The sequence below is a fragment of the Oryx dammah genome, unplaced genomic scaffold (genome assembly GCF_014754425.2).
Source record: "Oryx dammah isolate SB20612 unplaced genomic scaffold, SCBI_Odam_1.1 HiC_scaffold_29, whole genome shotgun sequence".
NCBI classification, from domain to species: Eukaryota; Metazoa; Chordata; class Mammalia; order Artiodactyla; family Bovidae; genus Oryx; species Oryx dammah.
In genome coordinates this window covers 70,198,464-70,215,151 of record NW_024070213.1, presented here as the reverse complement: position 1 = coordinate 70,215,151, position 16,688 = coordinate 70,198,464, and the positions used below count along the sequence as shown (strand labels likewise).

The following is a 16,688-nucleotide window of genomic DNA, read 5'->3' as shown; positions in this document are numbered from 1 at the left end:
GCCCTCTCTGCCCCCAGTCTGCATGCTAATTCTAGATTCTTAAACTTTCTCCTTTGGTGGTGGGAAGAATATAACGATTAGCCTTCATAGACACTCAGGAAAGTGATGAAAGGAAGAGATTGAGAAATCTTTTAGAAATAAATATTGGTGATACTTGTAGCACCCAAAGTAAGAGAGTAAAGCACACCTCAATAGTTGCTATCGATACTTAACTGCATTTCTCTTTTTCTGCCTCAGTATATTCAAATTGGCCGGTCATCTTGAAATCTACAGGCTTCCCTGGTGGCTCAGGCGGTAAAGAATCCACCTGCAGTGCAGGAGACCTGAGTTCAGTCCCTGGATTGGGAAGAACTACTGGAGAACGGAACGGCTACCCACTCCAGTGTTCTGGCCTGGAGAATTCCATGGACTGTACAGTCCATGGGGTCGCAAAGAGTTGGACACAACTAAATCATTTTATCTACCTCAGATGGGAAATGGGAAGGATACAAATTCCTCTTGAATAAATAAGCAAATAAATGTATGTTGTTCCTTCCTGGGACCTCTTAGTTGAGTCTTCATTGAGGACAACAGCAAGGCCAAAGATAGGAGCTCAGGGTCTATGACACTGACTGAGCCACAGCTGACCCACCAGGAGCATTAAGAAGAGAGGGAGGAAGTGGGACAAGGCAACAGATTCCCTCCAGTGCTGCCTGGGATGTGAGGAAAGAGCTGGGAGGAGAGGAAGGGCCCAGAAAGGACAGGCTTGCCTTTATCAAGTCGCCCCAGCTGAAACTGACCAGGGCTGTTTGGGGAACCTTCTTCACACATGAATTTCTAGAAGCCCAGAGGGCCCAGAGAAATCAAAATTTTACTGTCTTCTCCAGTTTGTCTATGGTGATTATTCTGAGTTGGAAGATCAAGTATTTGTAAAAGGTTTACTGCCCAGATTCCTCATGGGAAAGTAGAGAAGACCAGGAAGATCAAGTTAAGGCAGAACCAGGAAGGAATTACTGGGTTTCTATGGGGCCATCCCAACTTTCAGCTCTACAGAGACTCAAAATGTGTTAAATATGTGATTAACAAATTGGACTCAGGCCTGAGGACCTTGTAGTTCTACCCACATCACAGCAGCTGTAGCTAATTGTGTGTGCGCAGGCTGGGGAGCCACCTTGGGGCAGAATCAAGCATAAAAAAGTGACTTCACTGAGCCATCCCACAAACTTCCCCTAATGCTTATGTTTCCTTTGCTCCTGGCTAGCCCTTCCCACCTTTTTCTAAAACTTCCAGAAAGGATTATAGTCATTAGCTACTTAGTATGAATAGATATTATCTCTTCAGAGGCTATTTCCATTTTAACCTTATCTCTAATTGAAGGCTTCCCAGACTGTTGAAGGAATTTTAAGAATATATTTAAGAATATGTAGCAATTCTTTGCTTTTCAAAAATTAGTCAGTCCTGGTCAAATCACAGTAGCTCTTTACAGGGTTGAGAGTCAAGTAGTACACAGTGCTTTCCTCTCTACTGCTAGGCTAGCTCACTTCTCTGTTTCTTGGCCAACATCTGAACCCACCTTCGCTCTGTTCCAGCACTCCCTATTCTTCTCCTCTTCTCTGAATCCGCCACATGATCCAGAAACTAGGGTCATCTTTGGTGCAGCTGGGACCTCTTGGGTCCCCCTGTTTCAACTCTGTGCTCAGCATTCAGTCCAGTTGGTTGTGGTCAAGACCATTCTGGTTGTGAGGTATTTTGCGTATCAATCCTACTACTGCGCCTTTAAGTGTTCTTTTTACCCATTGACCTTACAAATTAAGGTACCTCCCACCTCCTCCATGTCAACGGCCATTACAGCTAACTGAAGTCTTTCCTGAAATCTATTACTGCCAGCCATGAATGGAAAAACAAACAAAAAACCTGCTGAATAATTGTTGTCGTTCAGTCACTAAGTCATGTCCAACTCTTTGCAGCCCCATGAACTGCAGCACATCAGGCTTCCCTGTCCTTCACTATCTCTCAGAGTTTGCTCAAACTCATGTCCATTGAGTCAGTGATGCTATACAACTATCTCATCTTCTGTCACCCACTTCTCCTCTTGCCCTCAATCTTTCCCAGGATCCAGGTCTTTTCCAACAAGTTGGCTGTTCGCGTCAGGCAACCAAAGTATTGGAGCTTCAGCTTTAGCACCAGTCCTTCCAATGAATATTCAGGGTTGATTTCCTTTAGGACTGATTGACTGATTTGATCTCCTTGCAGTCCAAGGAACACTCAATAGTCTTCTCCCACACCACAATTTGAGAGCATCAATTCTTCGGAACGCCACCTTTCTTATGGTCCAACTCTTACATCCGTGCACGAACTACTAGGAAAACCACAGTTTTGACTATAGTGACCTTTGTTGCAAAGTGATGTCTCTGCTTTGTGATATGCTGTCTAGGTTTGTCATGGCTTTTCTTCCAAGGAGCAAGCGTGTCTTAATTTCATGGCTGCCATCACTATCTGCAGTGATTTTGGAGCCCCGGGAAATAAAATCTGCTCAATAATAAACTCTGGAAAAAATAAAGTTGGGGAAAAAAGAGATCCTTCAACTTTACTATACCTAAGAATTACCTGGAGAATATGTTTGAAATGTAGATTTCTAGTCTTTATCTTCAGCAATTCGGATTCCATAGATCTGGGATGTTTCAGAAATCTATATTTTTAACTTGCATCCTAGGTAAATTTGATGAGATGCTATCTGAATCACACTTAAGAGATACTGAACTCGATTGTTACTGTGAATTACACACTGTTGCCTGTGGGTAGGGTGTCTGTTCTTTACCAGAAGCTTAGTTTATCAGGATTTTACATCAGTTCTCACCGCTTTAACTACAGATGATGACGATACAAGTATTCCTGATGCCTTATCATTGATTGGGGCTCCATTCTTCCTCATCTTCTATAAACACCTTCTTTCTTGTTTTGAAATTACAGAGTCTGTCATCCCCAGTAGTGGAACATTTCACGTAAAGCTCCCTAAGAAACACAATGTGGAACTTGGAATAACCATAAGTTGTAAGTAGAAGTGACTTTTTTTTAAATTTAGAATTTTAAGGAGACATCAGAAAGTTGTCTTGTCAAATGGTTTACGGGTGTGGCCAGCATCTTAAGCATCATTGCCAAGTTTCCCCTAATGATGCAAAAGCGTGGAGCCAGTCACTCACTCGCCAATACTTAATAGCCGCGTGAATGGGGCAAGTTACTAGGTTTCTTCAGTCTTAGATTTCTTCTCCTGTTGAATGGAAATAAGGATATCTGCAAAATATCCTCATTTTGTAAATTATTCAAAGTATTAAATAAAATAACATATTTATATACCTGGTATAGCCCCTGGCAAACAGTAAGTACCCAATAATATGTGACTCACACACACCACATGAATAATTACATGAGCGTATGAAGGCATAGAGGCTCTCTATATTTTAGTATATCGCAGATTGTTTTCACAATAATCTATTGAGACTGTCTTTCCATTTGTCCACTATGCATCTGTAATCCATTTGCAAGAATAAAATCATGTCGCTTTCTTCAGTAACTTTCTGAATTCCTCCATGGCACAAGGTGCCTGGGTAACCAGGCCAAAAAGAAAAGCAGAACATATAAATGTGTTTAATTCCCTCTTTTTCTCAGACTCTAGATTTATAACTGCTTGGTAAAACAACTTTGAAAATTTCAGCCCCACTGGAATTCTGTAGAATGGAAATTGAGGTTTTTGTGCTTTTAATATCCATAAGCTAAGTCCATCCATAAATGCTCCAAGAAAATGAAGGGAATGATTAATTCATGAAGACCAAAGGAAACTTAGAAGCAACATATGTGACCAAGGGGTGTCCGCACCGGAGAGCGTGATGAGGCTCAATAAAGGTACCTCACTGTGCTCAGTCAGATAGCGTTTACATCAGTGGCTAAGGCAAAAATAAAGAGCTCTCAAATGGCCGCATGAAATGGGATCTGTCCAAGTCCATGCTAACAGTATAAATTTAACACTGAAAAGGAAGTCTTCTTAATAAATGATAAATTACACATACCTAATGCATGCAGCACCAGAAATAGTGCTACTATAATACGGAATCAATGTTAAGACCAATAAGCCATATATATGGGGGCCTATATCTCCCCCAGTCCCCTGAAATGGAGAGAAAAGGAGGACTGATGTATGTGGTGTGTCTGCAGCGTAAGCAGAAAGATGAAAGAGGATTTCGGAAACTCCAGACCTGTTCTAGGTGCCACTAAAGTCATTTGTGCTTTTCCCTGGGTCACTAACCCCTCAGTTTATTCATTACAAAACAAAGATGGTATGCTGTTTTTCTGTCAACAGCTGTGCTTGCTGAGATTGAGAGAGAGTTCATCAGAACTCACTACTCTAAAAATACTTGGGGCTCTGGGTGGCTTCTACAACCCCCATGTAACTTTAACCCTGCTCTCATTTATTGTGTTTATTCCATTCCATTCATTCAGTCCATCTAATTAGCCATGAAAGTGGTACTCCTTGGAGTTGGGCAGTACGTAGCTTGCTGGCTGCATGCTGAGGCCCTGCCTTCACCACGTTCTTTCCTTCCCTCCGTCATTCAGCAAAGACACTGAGTGCTGAGGCCCAGGCTGTTTCGAGTCTTAGAAGTACTCACTACTGGTGCACATACAGAAGACACCTACTCCTCGGAAGCTTCTATTACCACATGTTTTGACACACTGTTATTTTACTCTCAATTTTACTCTCAAATTTTACTTAAGAGAATGGTCTTTTTCAATGCAATAGATTTATTCTTTTTCTGAAGAGCAACTTTATTTTTCTTTTCCATTATGGTTTATCACAAGGTATTGAATATAGTGTCCAGTGCTATACAGCAGTGCCTTGTTGTTTATCCATTCTGTATGTAATAGTCTGCACCTGCTAATCCCAAACTCCCCATCCACCCCTCCCCCAGCCCCCATTGCCCTTGGCAAACACAAGTATGTTCTCCACATCTTTGAGTCTGTTTCATCGATAAGTTCATTTGTGTCGTATTTTAGATTCTACCTAGGAAAGATATCATGTGGTATTTGCTTTCTCTTTCTGACTTACTGCACTTAATATGATAATGTCTAGGTCCATCCATGTAGCTGCAAATGGCATTATTTTGTTCTTATTTATGGTTGAGTAGTATTCATGGGCAGGGGAGCCTGGTAGGCTGCAGTCCATGGGGTCGCGAAGAGTCGGACACAACTGAGCGACTTCACTATCACTTTTCACTTTCCTGCGCTGGAGAAGGAAATGGCAACCCACTCCAGTGTTCTTGCCTGGAGAATCCCAGGGACGGGGGAGCCTGGTGGGCTGCCATCTATGGGGTCTCACAGAGTCAGACACAACCCAAGCGACTTAGCAGCAGCAGCAATATTCCATTGTATATATATACCACATCCTCTTTATCCATTCATCCATCAATGGTCATTGAGGTTGTTTCCATGTCTTGGTTATTAGTGCTGCTATGAACATAGGGATGTATCTTTTCAAATTAGAGTTTTGCCCAGATACATGCCCAGGAGTAGGACTACAGGATCATGTGGCAACTTACAATAGATTTATTCTTAAAAATTAATATACATAAAAATATAATTTAACTATAAAGGAGAGTATCCCTTTAAAAACTAATCCTTTTTTTAAGTCAGTATTTTTCATGTTCAGTTTGTTTCAGGTGTGGCCATGTACACACAACTACAAAATATTTTTTTCACATACAGAATCATATAAAATTATACTTTATGATGATGTTATATATGTAATCATTACTTCTTCTAAAACTGATTTTAATACCAGTCATGAAAAAAAACCCAAAACCCACACAAGAACTTCCTGGATTTTAGCAGCAGTGAGCTAAAGCTGTTCACGGTTAACAGTGGTGAACTAAAGCTATTCATGGAAGCTAAAGTCCTGTGCTGTTCCTGGATGGAGAAATGATACATAAGTTTGTCACACATGCCTATCAGCCCTTCCAGAGCTCCAGCTCCATTTACACAACTAATCATCACCATCCTGAGTCTGTGTCTTCCTGTAGAAAATACTCAGATTTTGCCAGTTGAGAAAGCAGAATTTGCTAAAGGAAAAAACAGGATCCATTTCCTTGTTATGAAATAGCAAATTCCTGAGGTCTAGCACAGTTCCTGGCACACACAAGGTGCTTGTTTAACTCCTGTCTTTGTTGAGGGGGTGAATGAGGAGTCTGTCTGGACAGTGTTGTTCTAACCCACGTGCACTCCAGGATGTGAGCCTCTGAGGGAGATGAGGAATGCAGACGTATATTCAAAGGCTGCTGCATGAACTGAAGAAGCGAGAATGTAGAAAATGGTGACTAGTGAGGACTCAGAGCCCCAAGGGCCCCACTTTCCAGCCCTCTTGACCTCTCTGTACTGAGTTTCTTTGTCTATAACAGGGAGTACTCAGTACATTCTCTGTAGCATTATTGTGAAGATTAAATAAGTTGCTACATGTAAGGTACCCAGAATACATTGTGAACCATAATGAATGTTACTTATTATAATAATCGATATTTCTTTTCCTCATAGAACCTCATGAAATATTTTAAACAAATCACTACCTCAGAAAATTTAGTGCCGATCATAATTATCCTACCTGAATAGGAAATCAAAGGACCCTCCTGTCATACAGTTACATAGGCATGGTAGGAAAACTAAGGCACTACAGGGGTTCATGGGTGTTTCTCACTATCTTTATACAAAGTCCTCTTTCTGTATCTGCATCTTGTGAAAGCTCTGAGTAGTGGGAAGCAGGCCTCCTTCTTGGGAGACATGCCTTCAGACCCTTCTCACTTGGCTTAAGGCTCACTCTTCATACCTAATTGACTGAGAAATGAGTCCCTCTGAGTTTGGATATGGTGAGCAGTTTTAGACTAATTTTCTTAAGTTCCTGATGAGACATTCATAGCACATTAGCATCAGGCATTACTTTTATTGATGTTATTGCTATAATATGGAGTCATTTATAATGGCAAATAAAGCAGAACAGCTTAGCAGAAGGGTGCAGTTTGGGACCCAAAGCAGCATCCCGAAGCTCTGACACCTCAGCCAATCAGAAATCAGAGCCCATAACTTTCAACACAGCTCACCTGCCCTTCAAGTCAGAGATCTCTGGTTGTCTCTGTCATGTCTAGTTGTCAGTAAAGACCTTTTGGTATGGATGTTTTCTTTTGAGGTTTTATTACATAAGAGTTTTATCTGCTTTGTCCCATGCATGGCAGTAAACAGTTTATGTGTGTTTTCTCATTTAATCCTGAAAGTGGCCTTATAACATCTGTGCCCATTTTACAAAGAGGAAAGTAAGACTCAGCCAGATAACCTGCCCAAAGACCCAGAGCTAATAAAAGGCCAAACAGGGATTTAAACCCTTTCTGTTTGACTTCACGTTGGCTGTGCTGTCAGACTACCACTCATCCCTGTCACCCTCTGATTGATGAATCTTCCTGGATCCTAAATCACAAAAGCCAAAGACAGCATTTGGGGAGCACAGTTAATTTGTCAACTTTCCTTTTTAGTTGACTGGACTGTTTGTAGGAGCAAAGGCTTGCTTTATTTTTTGTAAAATCATAAAGCAGCCTTTCTAACAAGCACAATAAATCTGTCATTTTTGCTTAAATCTCAAATGTATTTAGAAGAGAAAGTTTCATGTGTTTTGGCCAATTTTGCTAAAAAAACTCTCCTCACTGCTCCATCGCAAATCAAATAACTTGTTTTACTTGTTAGGTAGTATATATTTTAATGTATTTGTATATATGATTATAATGAAACTAAAACAGAATGATTGTGTGAGTATGTGTGTGTGTGCGATTACATCTCCAATGTAGTTTGGACAGTTTATCAGGTCCTTTGAGCGAAGTCCTTTGACTAGCAGAGTAAGTCTCATGAATGACTAGACATTATAGAATGCTCTTGGATTGATTCATGTTTAATTAGCTTCAGACTTCAAGAGATTTCACCTATCTTCAGATACAGAAAAAGTATTTTAAACAAAAGATAGGAACTATCATTTTCTACCTCTTCCAACAGCTGTTTGAGAAGAAAAGAAGCCACATTCACTGTAAAAACCAGTTTCTGACAATCCAGACAACCAGTGATTTTAAACCTTGAGGAGTCAATAGATGAGAGCTTGACCACCTGCATTTAGCTGTGTTCCTACCCCATATCTCCATTTTAAAATTGCACTATAAGCTTTTTCAAGAGACAAAAACCCATAAGGAGGAGAGGAAATGAAAAATAGATAACAAGAACCAAATTTGAAAGAGCCAAAGAAGATGGAAAAAGATTAAAGAATCAGAAGGAAAAGCTGACAATGAACTTGATTTGCGTTCTGAACTCCCGACAAGTCTGAGTGGTGGAATCAGAATGGGAGAGCTAAGAAGACAAAGGGACTGACTGAACCTCTGTTAAGAATCAGTGAGTCCCAGGACTTCCCTGGTGGTCCAATGGTTAAGACATCTCCTTCCAGTGCAAAGGGTGCAGGTCGAGTCCCTGGTCAGGGAGCTAAGATTCCACATACCTTGCGGCCAAAAAACCAAAGCATAAAACAGAAACAGTATGGTAACAAATTCAATAAAGACTTTTTAAATGGTCCACATCAAAAAAAAAAAAGTCTTAAAAAATGAAAAGAATGAATGAGTCCCTTAGATGCCTTCCCCCACTCAGAACCAACAACCATCCCTCCCATTCCTGGCAAGCCCAGTTTTATCCTCTTGAAAATGTGAATGGGAGGGTCTCTGGATGGGGAGGCGTAGCTGAGTGTCCCAGTCCTACTCTGAAAGCAGAGATCCAGTGAAACACTGAATGCGGAGGCTGCTGTTCTTCTCCCTGAAGCTCTAAGAAGCCAGGTAGCCAGGCTTAATCTCCTCTGAGCAGAAGAAAGAATCAAGGCCATCTGACCCAAAGAGACAGTCTGGCCAGGACTCTAGAGTGACTACCGTTACTCCAGGAGCCCCACTCTGGAGCACCAGGCTTTCAAACAGCTACTGTGCAGGGCCATCTGTAATGTGAACAGACAGCTAAGCAAAACACAAACACTTGGAAGAAAGAATCTAAGATGCAAGATTATCTCCAAAAACAAAGAGGAAACACAGAAACAGCACATGCAAGAAGAAGAAAACTTTAAAAAAGAAAACAAAAAAAACCACTCATTAACATCATCTGTATCCATGGATGGGGGGCAGTGAATACTATTAATCAGTAGCCACTAGACAGGGAACAAACAGCTCTTGAAAAGTAAGAATATGGCAGAGATAAAGAAGTTCAACAGAAATATTGGATAATAATGCTGAAGATTTCTAGAAATTAGGATAAAACAACAAATAATGAGACTAGAGACAGGAAAATTATACAAAATGAGCGCAAATAACACAATATCCAAATAATGGGCATTACGAAAAGAAAGAGGAGACAAAAGTACAAGGATATACTTTCAGAGACTACCCTGGCGGTCTAGTGGTTCAGATTCTGCACTTTCACTGTAGGGAGGGTAGGTTTGATCCCTGGTCAGGGAGCTAAGATCCCATATACCTAGTGATGTGGCCAAAAATTGAAGGAAAAAAAAAAGGAAATATTATAAGTTTTCTAGAATTGGTGGATATAAGTTTCCAAAAAGATGGATGAAAACAGACCCACACCAAGGCATGTCATCATGAGGTTTGAAAACACTGGGAGAAAAAGACAATCCTACAGGCTTCCAGGGTCGGGGGTTGGGGGGAGATGTTTTCACACAGTGTATCAGAACACAATAAATAAAGAGATGGGAATACCAGACCACCTTACCTGCTTCCTGGGAAACCTGTATGTAGGTCAAGAAGTAACAGTTAGAACTGGACATGGAACAATGGAGTGGTTCCAGACTGGGAAAGGAGTACGTCAAAGCTGTATATTGTCACCCAGCTTATTTAACTTATATGCAGAGTACATCATGAGAAACGCTGGGCTGGAAGAAGCACAAGCTGGAATCAAGGCTGCCAGGAGAAATATCAATAACCTCAGATATGCAGATGACACCACCCTTATGGCAGGAAGTGAAGAAGAACTAAAGAGCTTCTTGATAAAAGTGAAAGTAGAGAGTGAAAAAGTTGGCTTAAAGCTCAACATTCAGAAAACAAAGATCATGGCATCCAACCCCATGATTTCATGGCAAATAGATGGGGAAACAGTGGAAACAGTGGCCAACTTTGTTTTTCTGGGTTCCAAAATCACTGCAGATGGTGAAATTAAAAGACGCTTACTCTTTGGAAGGAAAGTTATGACCAACCTAGATAGCATATTGAAAAGCAGAGACATTACTTTGTCAGCAAAGGTCCGTCTAGTCAAGGCTGTGGTTTTTCCAGTGGTCATGTATGGATGTGAGAGTTGGACTATAAAGAAAGCTGAGCGCCGAAGAATTGATGCTTTTGAAGTGTGGTGTTGGAGAAGACTCTTGAGAGTCCCTTGGACTACAAGGAGATCCAAACAGTCCATCCTAAAGGAAATCAGTCCTGGGTGTTCATTGGAAGGACTGATGCTGAAGCTGAAACTCCAGTACTTTGGCCACCTGATGTGAAGAGCTGACTCATTTGAAAAGACCCTGATGCTGGGAAAGATTGAAGGCAGGAGGAGAGGGGGACGACAGAGGATGAGATGGCTGGATGGCATCACCGACTCAATGGACATGGGTTTGGGTGAACTCTGGGAGTTGGTGATGGACAGGGGGCCCTGGTGTGCTGCAGTTCATGGGGTCGCAAAGAGTCGGACACGACTGAGCGACTGAACTGAACTGATGGTTTTTCCAGTAGTTATGTAGGGACGTGAGAGCTGGACAGTAATAAAGGTTGATCACACTCTGGGAGATAATGAAGGACAGGAAAGCCTGGTGCTCAGCCTTTTTTATTGTCCAGCCTGGCGTGCTTCAGTCCATGTTACAAAGAGTTGGACACAACTGAGCGACTGAACAACAACAACAACCAAAATGACAGCAGGCCTCTCAACCCATAGCAATTCTGGAATCTAGAAACCAATGGAAGAGTGCCTTCAAAGTTCTGCAGAAAAGGAATTTCTAGCCTAGAATTCACCATCTAGCAAATTTGAAAGTAAAACAAAGACAACTATGAAGGATTCAAAATACTCTCCTCCCATGCGCTCTTCCTCGGGAAGCTTTTAGAGAATGCTTTGTTGTTGTTTAGTCCCTAAGCCATGTCTGACTGTTCTGTGACCCCGTGGACTGTAGCCCTCCGGGCTTCTCTGTGTACCAATCACCAAAAGAGTAAAGCCAGAAGGAGGAAGAATTGGATTCAGGAGGCAAGGGCTTCAAGGATGCAAGAGGGAAGTGTTAAAAGATAAAATAAGGCATATTAAAAAATTTTTAAGTCTATTTGAGCAAAAACTTGATTCATATCTTACAGTGTCAAACCAGAAGTAGTTAGGAATGCTTTCCGAACAGGAGTCCGGAGATAGACATATACAGGAAGAATGGAGGCAAAGAAAGGAAATGGTTTGATTGGCTATAAAACCTAGTTGGCTGCTTGTGACTGGTTGTCCTTAGTATTTTGATTCATAACCTTGTAAAAGCTTAGATTTTGGTTGGCTTCCATGGGCCAAGAAAGACAGATGAGATTGTTGGATGGCGTCACTGACTCAATGGACATGAGTTTGAGCAAGTTCTGGGAGTTGGTGATGGACAGGGAAGCTTGGCATGCTGCAGTCCATGGGATCACAAAGAGCTGGACACAGCTGAGGGACTGAACTGAACTGATATGATATCACTTTATGTGCCATGCTAAGTCGCTTCAGTCATGTCCGACTCTGTGTGACCTTATGAACTGTACCCCGCCAGGCTCCTCTGTCCATGGGATTCTCCAGGCAAGAATACTGGAATTGATTGCCATTCCCTTCTCCAGGGAACCTTCCCCACCCAGGGATTGAACCAGCATGTCTTAAGCCTAACCCACTTTGGCAGGCAGGTTCTTTAACACTAGTGCCACCTGGAAAGCCCAATATCACTTTATATATAGAATCTAGAATATGATACAAATGAACCTATTATGAAATAGAAACAGACTCATGGACATAGAGAACAGACTGGTCGTTGCCGAGTGAGGAGAGGGCTGGGGAAGGGATGGAATGGGAGGTTGGGGTTAGCAGATGTAAGCTTTCATATATAGGATGAATAAACTAGGTCCTACTGTATAGCCCAGGGAACAATATTCAACATCCTGTGATAAGCCATATGGAAAAGAATATTAAGAAAAAATGTGCATATATGTATAACTGAATCACTTTGCTGTATAGCAGAAATTAATACAACATTATAAATCAACTGTACTTCAATAAAATTTTTTAAAAAGAAAAAACATGGTGCTAGGGTGTGCAAACCATGGCTGAGCCCTCAAAGCCCAAATCCGTGGCCACCTTTAAACGTGCACAGTAGGCATGGGAGTGACAGTGTCAGGGGCTCTTACAGATTTGGACCCACTTCTGGGTTCAACTTCATCACTCCACCCTGATGAACCTTTCAAACCTCAAGTTGGAACTTGATTAAAAGAGAAACAGAAGAAGGTAGTAAACATGAAATGGCCGCCATACATGCTGCTGCTGCTGCTGCTGCTGCTGCTGCTGCTGCTGCTGCTGCTAAGTCGCTTCAGTCGTGTCCAAGTCTGTGACCCCATAGACGGCAGCCCACCAGGCTCCCCCGTCCCTGGGATTCTCCAGGCAAGAACACTGGAGTGGGTTGCCATTTCCTTCTCCAATGCATGAAAGTGAAAAGTGAAAGTGAAGTCGCTCAGTCGTGTCAGACTCCTAGCGACCCCATGGACTGCAGCCTACCAGGCTCCTCCGTCCATGGGATTTTCCAGGCAAGAGTACTGGAGTGGGGTGCCATCGCCTTCTCCAATGTCTGTAGATCATTTGAAGTTTCAAACCTCTCTGCAAAGCTGTGTGGGTTTGTCCAGAGGTCAGTGTTATTTTCCTCTGCTAGAAGGATGACAGAGATGAGTTTGATGTATTTTGTTGCCTATACTATTGTTTTGTTTTAGCCCATTTCAACGGACCATGAATTTTTTTAAAACCAAAGGAAATATCAAATGCTCTTTGATGGTCACTAAAGCTTGGGAAAATACTGTATAAATTCATTGGCAGATGGTAGGAAAGCTGTATTTACTGGTCAAAGTTTTTGTTTTTGTGCTCTATGCCCAGAACAATTTGCTGTTCTGAAATATAACATGAGTAAAACTGCTGAGTGTTTATATTTCTCTGGTGAAATTATAGCAAATCGTTGAGTAGAGGTTTAAATCATGAATTAATTATAGTGAACAGAATGTTTTGCATTCTTTGCTAGAAGCTAAGAATAATGATTGGATGAAGTCCCATTAACATTTACTGTGGACTAACTCAGACAGTGGGTAAGGTATTGGTATATGTGTTTGCTTTTTCTTTCAATGATGTGTTGAGATATTAAACCATCTGTTCTTGTGCATAAACGTTTTCCTGGGATTCATATGGGATTATGGGATATAATATGGTTCTACGATTGTTATGGGGTGATCAGACTGTTTATAATAAAATCTTACTTTAGGGGCCTTTTAATGATCCTTAAAAGGAAATCACTCCAGGCTTCAATGTTGGCAAAACATCTCCTCTTGGAGGCATATTGTTGTTTACAAATGTTGGTATGGTTCATTTTAATCATCGAATTCCTAAATTAAATGTAAATTTTCTAGGTCAAGATGATACTTTTGTTCTTACATGTACTATAATTAATTTTGAGGATTAATTCTAAGACTAATTCCTAATTACTTTTCATTATTATTATTTCATTATCACCAAATAGAAATATTCATAAGAAAAGTTATAAGCCCACAACTGACCCCTGTGCAGAATAATAGTTTTAAACTCAATAAAAGTTACATGTACATGTTTAGACTATGAATGTATATAAAAATATATAGAATCAGTTCACATTTCTGAACGTTTTCGGAGCACTCTAGGTAGGAATTTGTGAACAAAACTTTAGGATTTTCAGTCTGTCTAGTAGAAGATTTCCTTCTGGGAAAAAAAAAATTTATACCAGTGATTCTCACCCACTTTCCACACAGTACACTTGAGTAGTATGACAGGGTCCCATAAAAGAGTGGCATCTCCTCACTGGTAAGGAGTGAAAGAAGGGGTGGGAGAAGGGATTACATGTAAGTATCATCAAGATGCTGCTGCTGTTAAGTCACTTCAGTCGTGTCCGACTCTGTGTGACCCCATGGACGGCAGCCCACCAGGCTCCCCCGTCCCTGAGATTCTCCAAGCAAGAACACTGGAGTGGGTTGCCATTTCCTTCTCCAATGCATGAAAGTGAAAAGTGAAAGGGAAATCGCTCAGTCGTGTCCAACTCTTCGCGACCCCATGGACTGCAGCCCACCAGGCTCCTCCGTCCATGGGGAGCCCCTAATTGTTTTTAATACTGTACTGTTGAACTCTTCGCCCTTCACTTCACGCTGCTGGGAATCACAGATTGAAACGGATTTAATCCTGATAGACAGCTTTTCACTTGCTTTCTCCAGTTGCAAATTTAAAATAACTTTGCTTGCATTTTCAAGTTTCTAAGTACTTTAACACAAACATATTTTTATATCAAGAAAGGATAATGTGTACATTTTTAAATTCATTTACTGATTCTCTTTGCTTTGCATACAAATTGAGCTTGCACTAACAGTTGCTATAAAATGAGACTTGTACAGTAATGGGTGAATCATGAATATAAAGGTGTGACTGTTCTATCCTCATTATTACAGCACCATCCAGTAGAAAACCAGGAGATCCCCTGGTTATATCAGATATCAAGAAAGGCAGTGTGGCACACAGGTAAGAAAGATGGATTTACTGGTTCATCCCAAGGTATTTCTTAATTTCAGCAGGAATGACTTCTTTCACACACGGGACAACCTTGTTAATGGGCCATGGTATTCTCAGTATTTTCCAGGCAGCCACAACTAATTGATCATATTTGACATCCCTAATGTCAATGGCATGTAGAGCTTTTCCTCAATGTCACTTTATTTTTGCAGCTAGTGCAGATAACCATCACCTAAAGATGCTTTTTAGGGTCCTTCACTGATCATCTTCCACCCTTCACTTTTCCAGCTAAAAAACTGAAAGTGGCCCCAGTTATGAGAGTCACCTCACATGCAAATAACAGATTTGGGGAGAGTTTTACTAGATGCTAGAACGTCCTCCCTAGTCAAGCCAACATCCTCCCTTGAGCCTCAAACAATGTGTATGTCTCCTATTTGATCCATTGACCTTGAAAATCAAGGACTCTCAAACTTGCAGTTTCACAGACCAAAATATTTTTAATTGATTAGGAATATTGAGGTAAGACGACTATTAACTTTCTTTTTGTTTTTCAGTTAAGGATTTTACAAATCTCATCTATTGTTACAGTCATTTCATTAGAGGAACATTTTAGTACTCAAAAAGTAGGAAGGGCATTAGTTTAGGTATGTAGGTATAGGTTCAGATAGTGTGATAAGGAAACTCATAAATAGTTTGTTTCTCATACAGCAGTTGGCAGGTAGGCAGGCAACACAGGGCTGGAGAAGCACATCTGCCTGTCCTTTCCACCTTGCTCTGGTTGTGATTTTCCAACCCTAGAGGGGAGGAGGGGTGGTGCCCAGGGAGTCTGGCATGTACATCTTTAGGGGTTGACCTAGAAGAAGGAAAGGGAGAATGGAGACTAGGAAGCAGTTAGCAATCAGGGTCATAGATATAATGCATAAAGGATGGTTCTCACCAAAACATAACCTTCCTTACAAATATGTGTGCATATACATATAGAAGCACCTGTAAGCAAATAGACATTCTCATTGTTTTTCTCATCTCATGATAGACCTTAAAAACTTTCAAGACCTGCAGCAGTCCCTAACCAGGATGAGAACCCCTGGCCATTTTCCAGTTCACCTTCTCCCCCCACTGCAGCCACAGTGAGTTCCCTGGTGCAGGTGGAAATGCAGAGACACCAAAACCCTGACCTCCCCTAAGTCCATCCCACCTGATTCCCCTCACTCCCTCTACCCTCTCCTATATCTGGACTGCCAAGGACCAAAGGTGGTGCAACAATGCAAAGAAGCATAAGGACACCTGGGCCGTGGAAACCCAGGCTCATTATACACCTTGCTGGGAACCTCAGAATTCCTGAGTGACACTTAAATGGTTGTCCTGATCTAATTAAAGAAAGTAGAATAAAAATGTTTCTTAATAATCTGCAATTGAATGTCACAGCAGCCATCCAAAATAAGACTGGAGAAAGGGGATATGTCAATAAAATGCATTTTTTCAAAGTTGAAGAATCATATTTCCCCTAAAGACTACCATAATGCTACTTTATGTTGAATGCCTTTTAAATAACCTAGTTAAGTGTTCATCATTAAGCATGCATTTGCTATGCCTTTACTAACAGAACAGGAACCTTGGAACTTGGGGATAAGTTACTCGCCATAGATAACATCCGGCTGGACAACTGTTCCATGGAAGATGCAGTTCAGATCCTCCAGCAGTGTGAAGACCTGGTGAAGCTCAAAATCCACAAAGATGAAGATAATTCAGGTATTGATCACCTCCTCAGTTAAGACTGATTTCTCTAACTGCCCATCTGTCACCAAAGATATTAGATCCTGGTGTTTTACATACAACAGCTG

The 16,688-nt window shown here is 41.2% G+C and overlaps 1 protein-coding gene across 1 annotated transcript in view; it reads left to right on the top strand.

Moving 5' to 3' along the window:
* Positions 1–16,688, top strand: part of GRIP1 (glutamate receptor interacting protein 1) — a 751,108-nt gene that overhangs the window by 664,131 nt on the left and 70,289 nt on the right. The window contains exons 14-16 of the mRNA XM_040233396.1: positions 2,950–3,030; positions 14,787–14,856; positions 16,451–16,596. Coding sequence (XP_040089330.1) covers positions 2,950–3,030; positions 14,787–14,856; positions 16,451–16,596 — 297 coding nt within the window. The remainder of the gene's footprint in view (positions 1–2,949; positions 3,031–14,786; positions 14,857–16,450; positions 16,597–16,688) is intronic.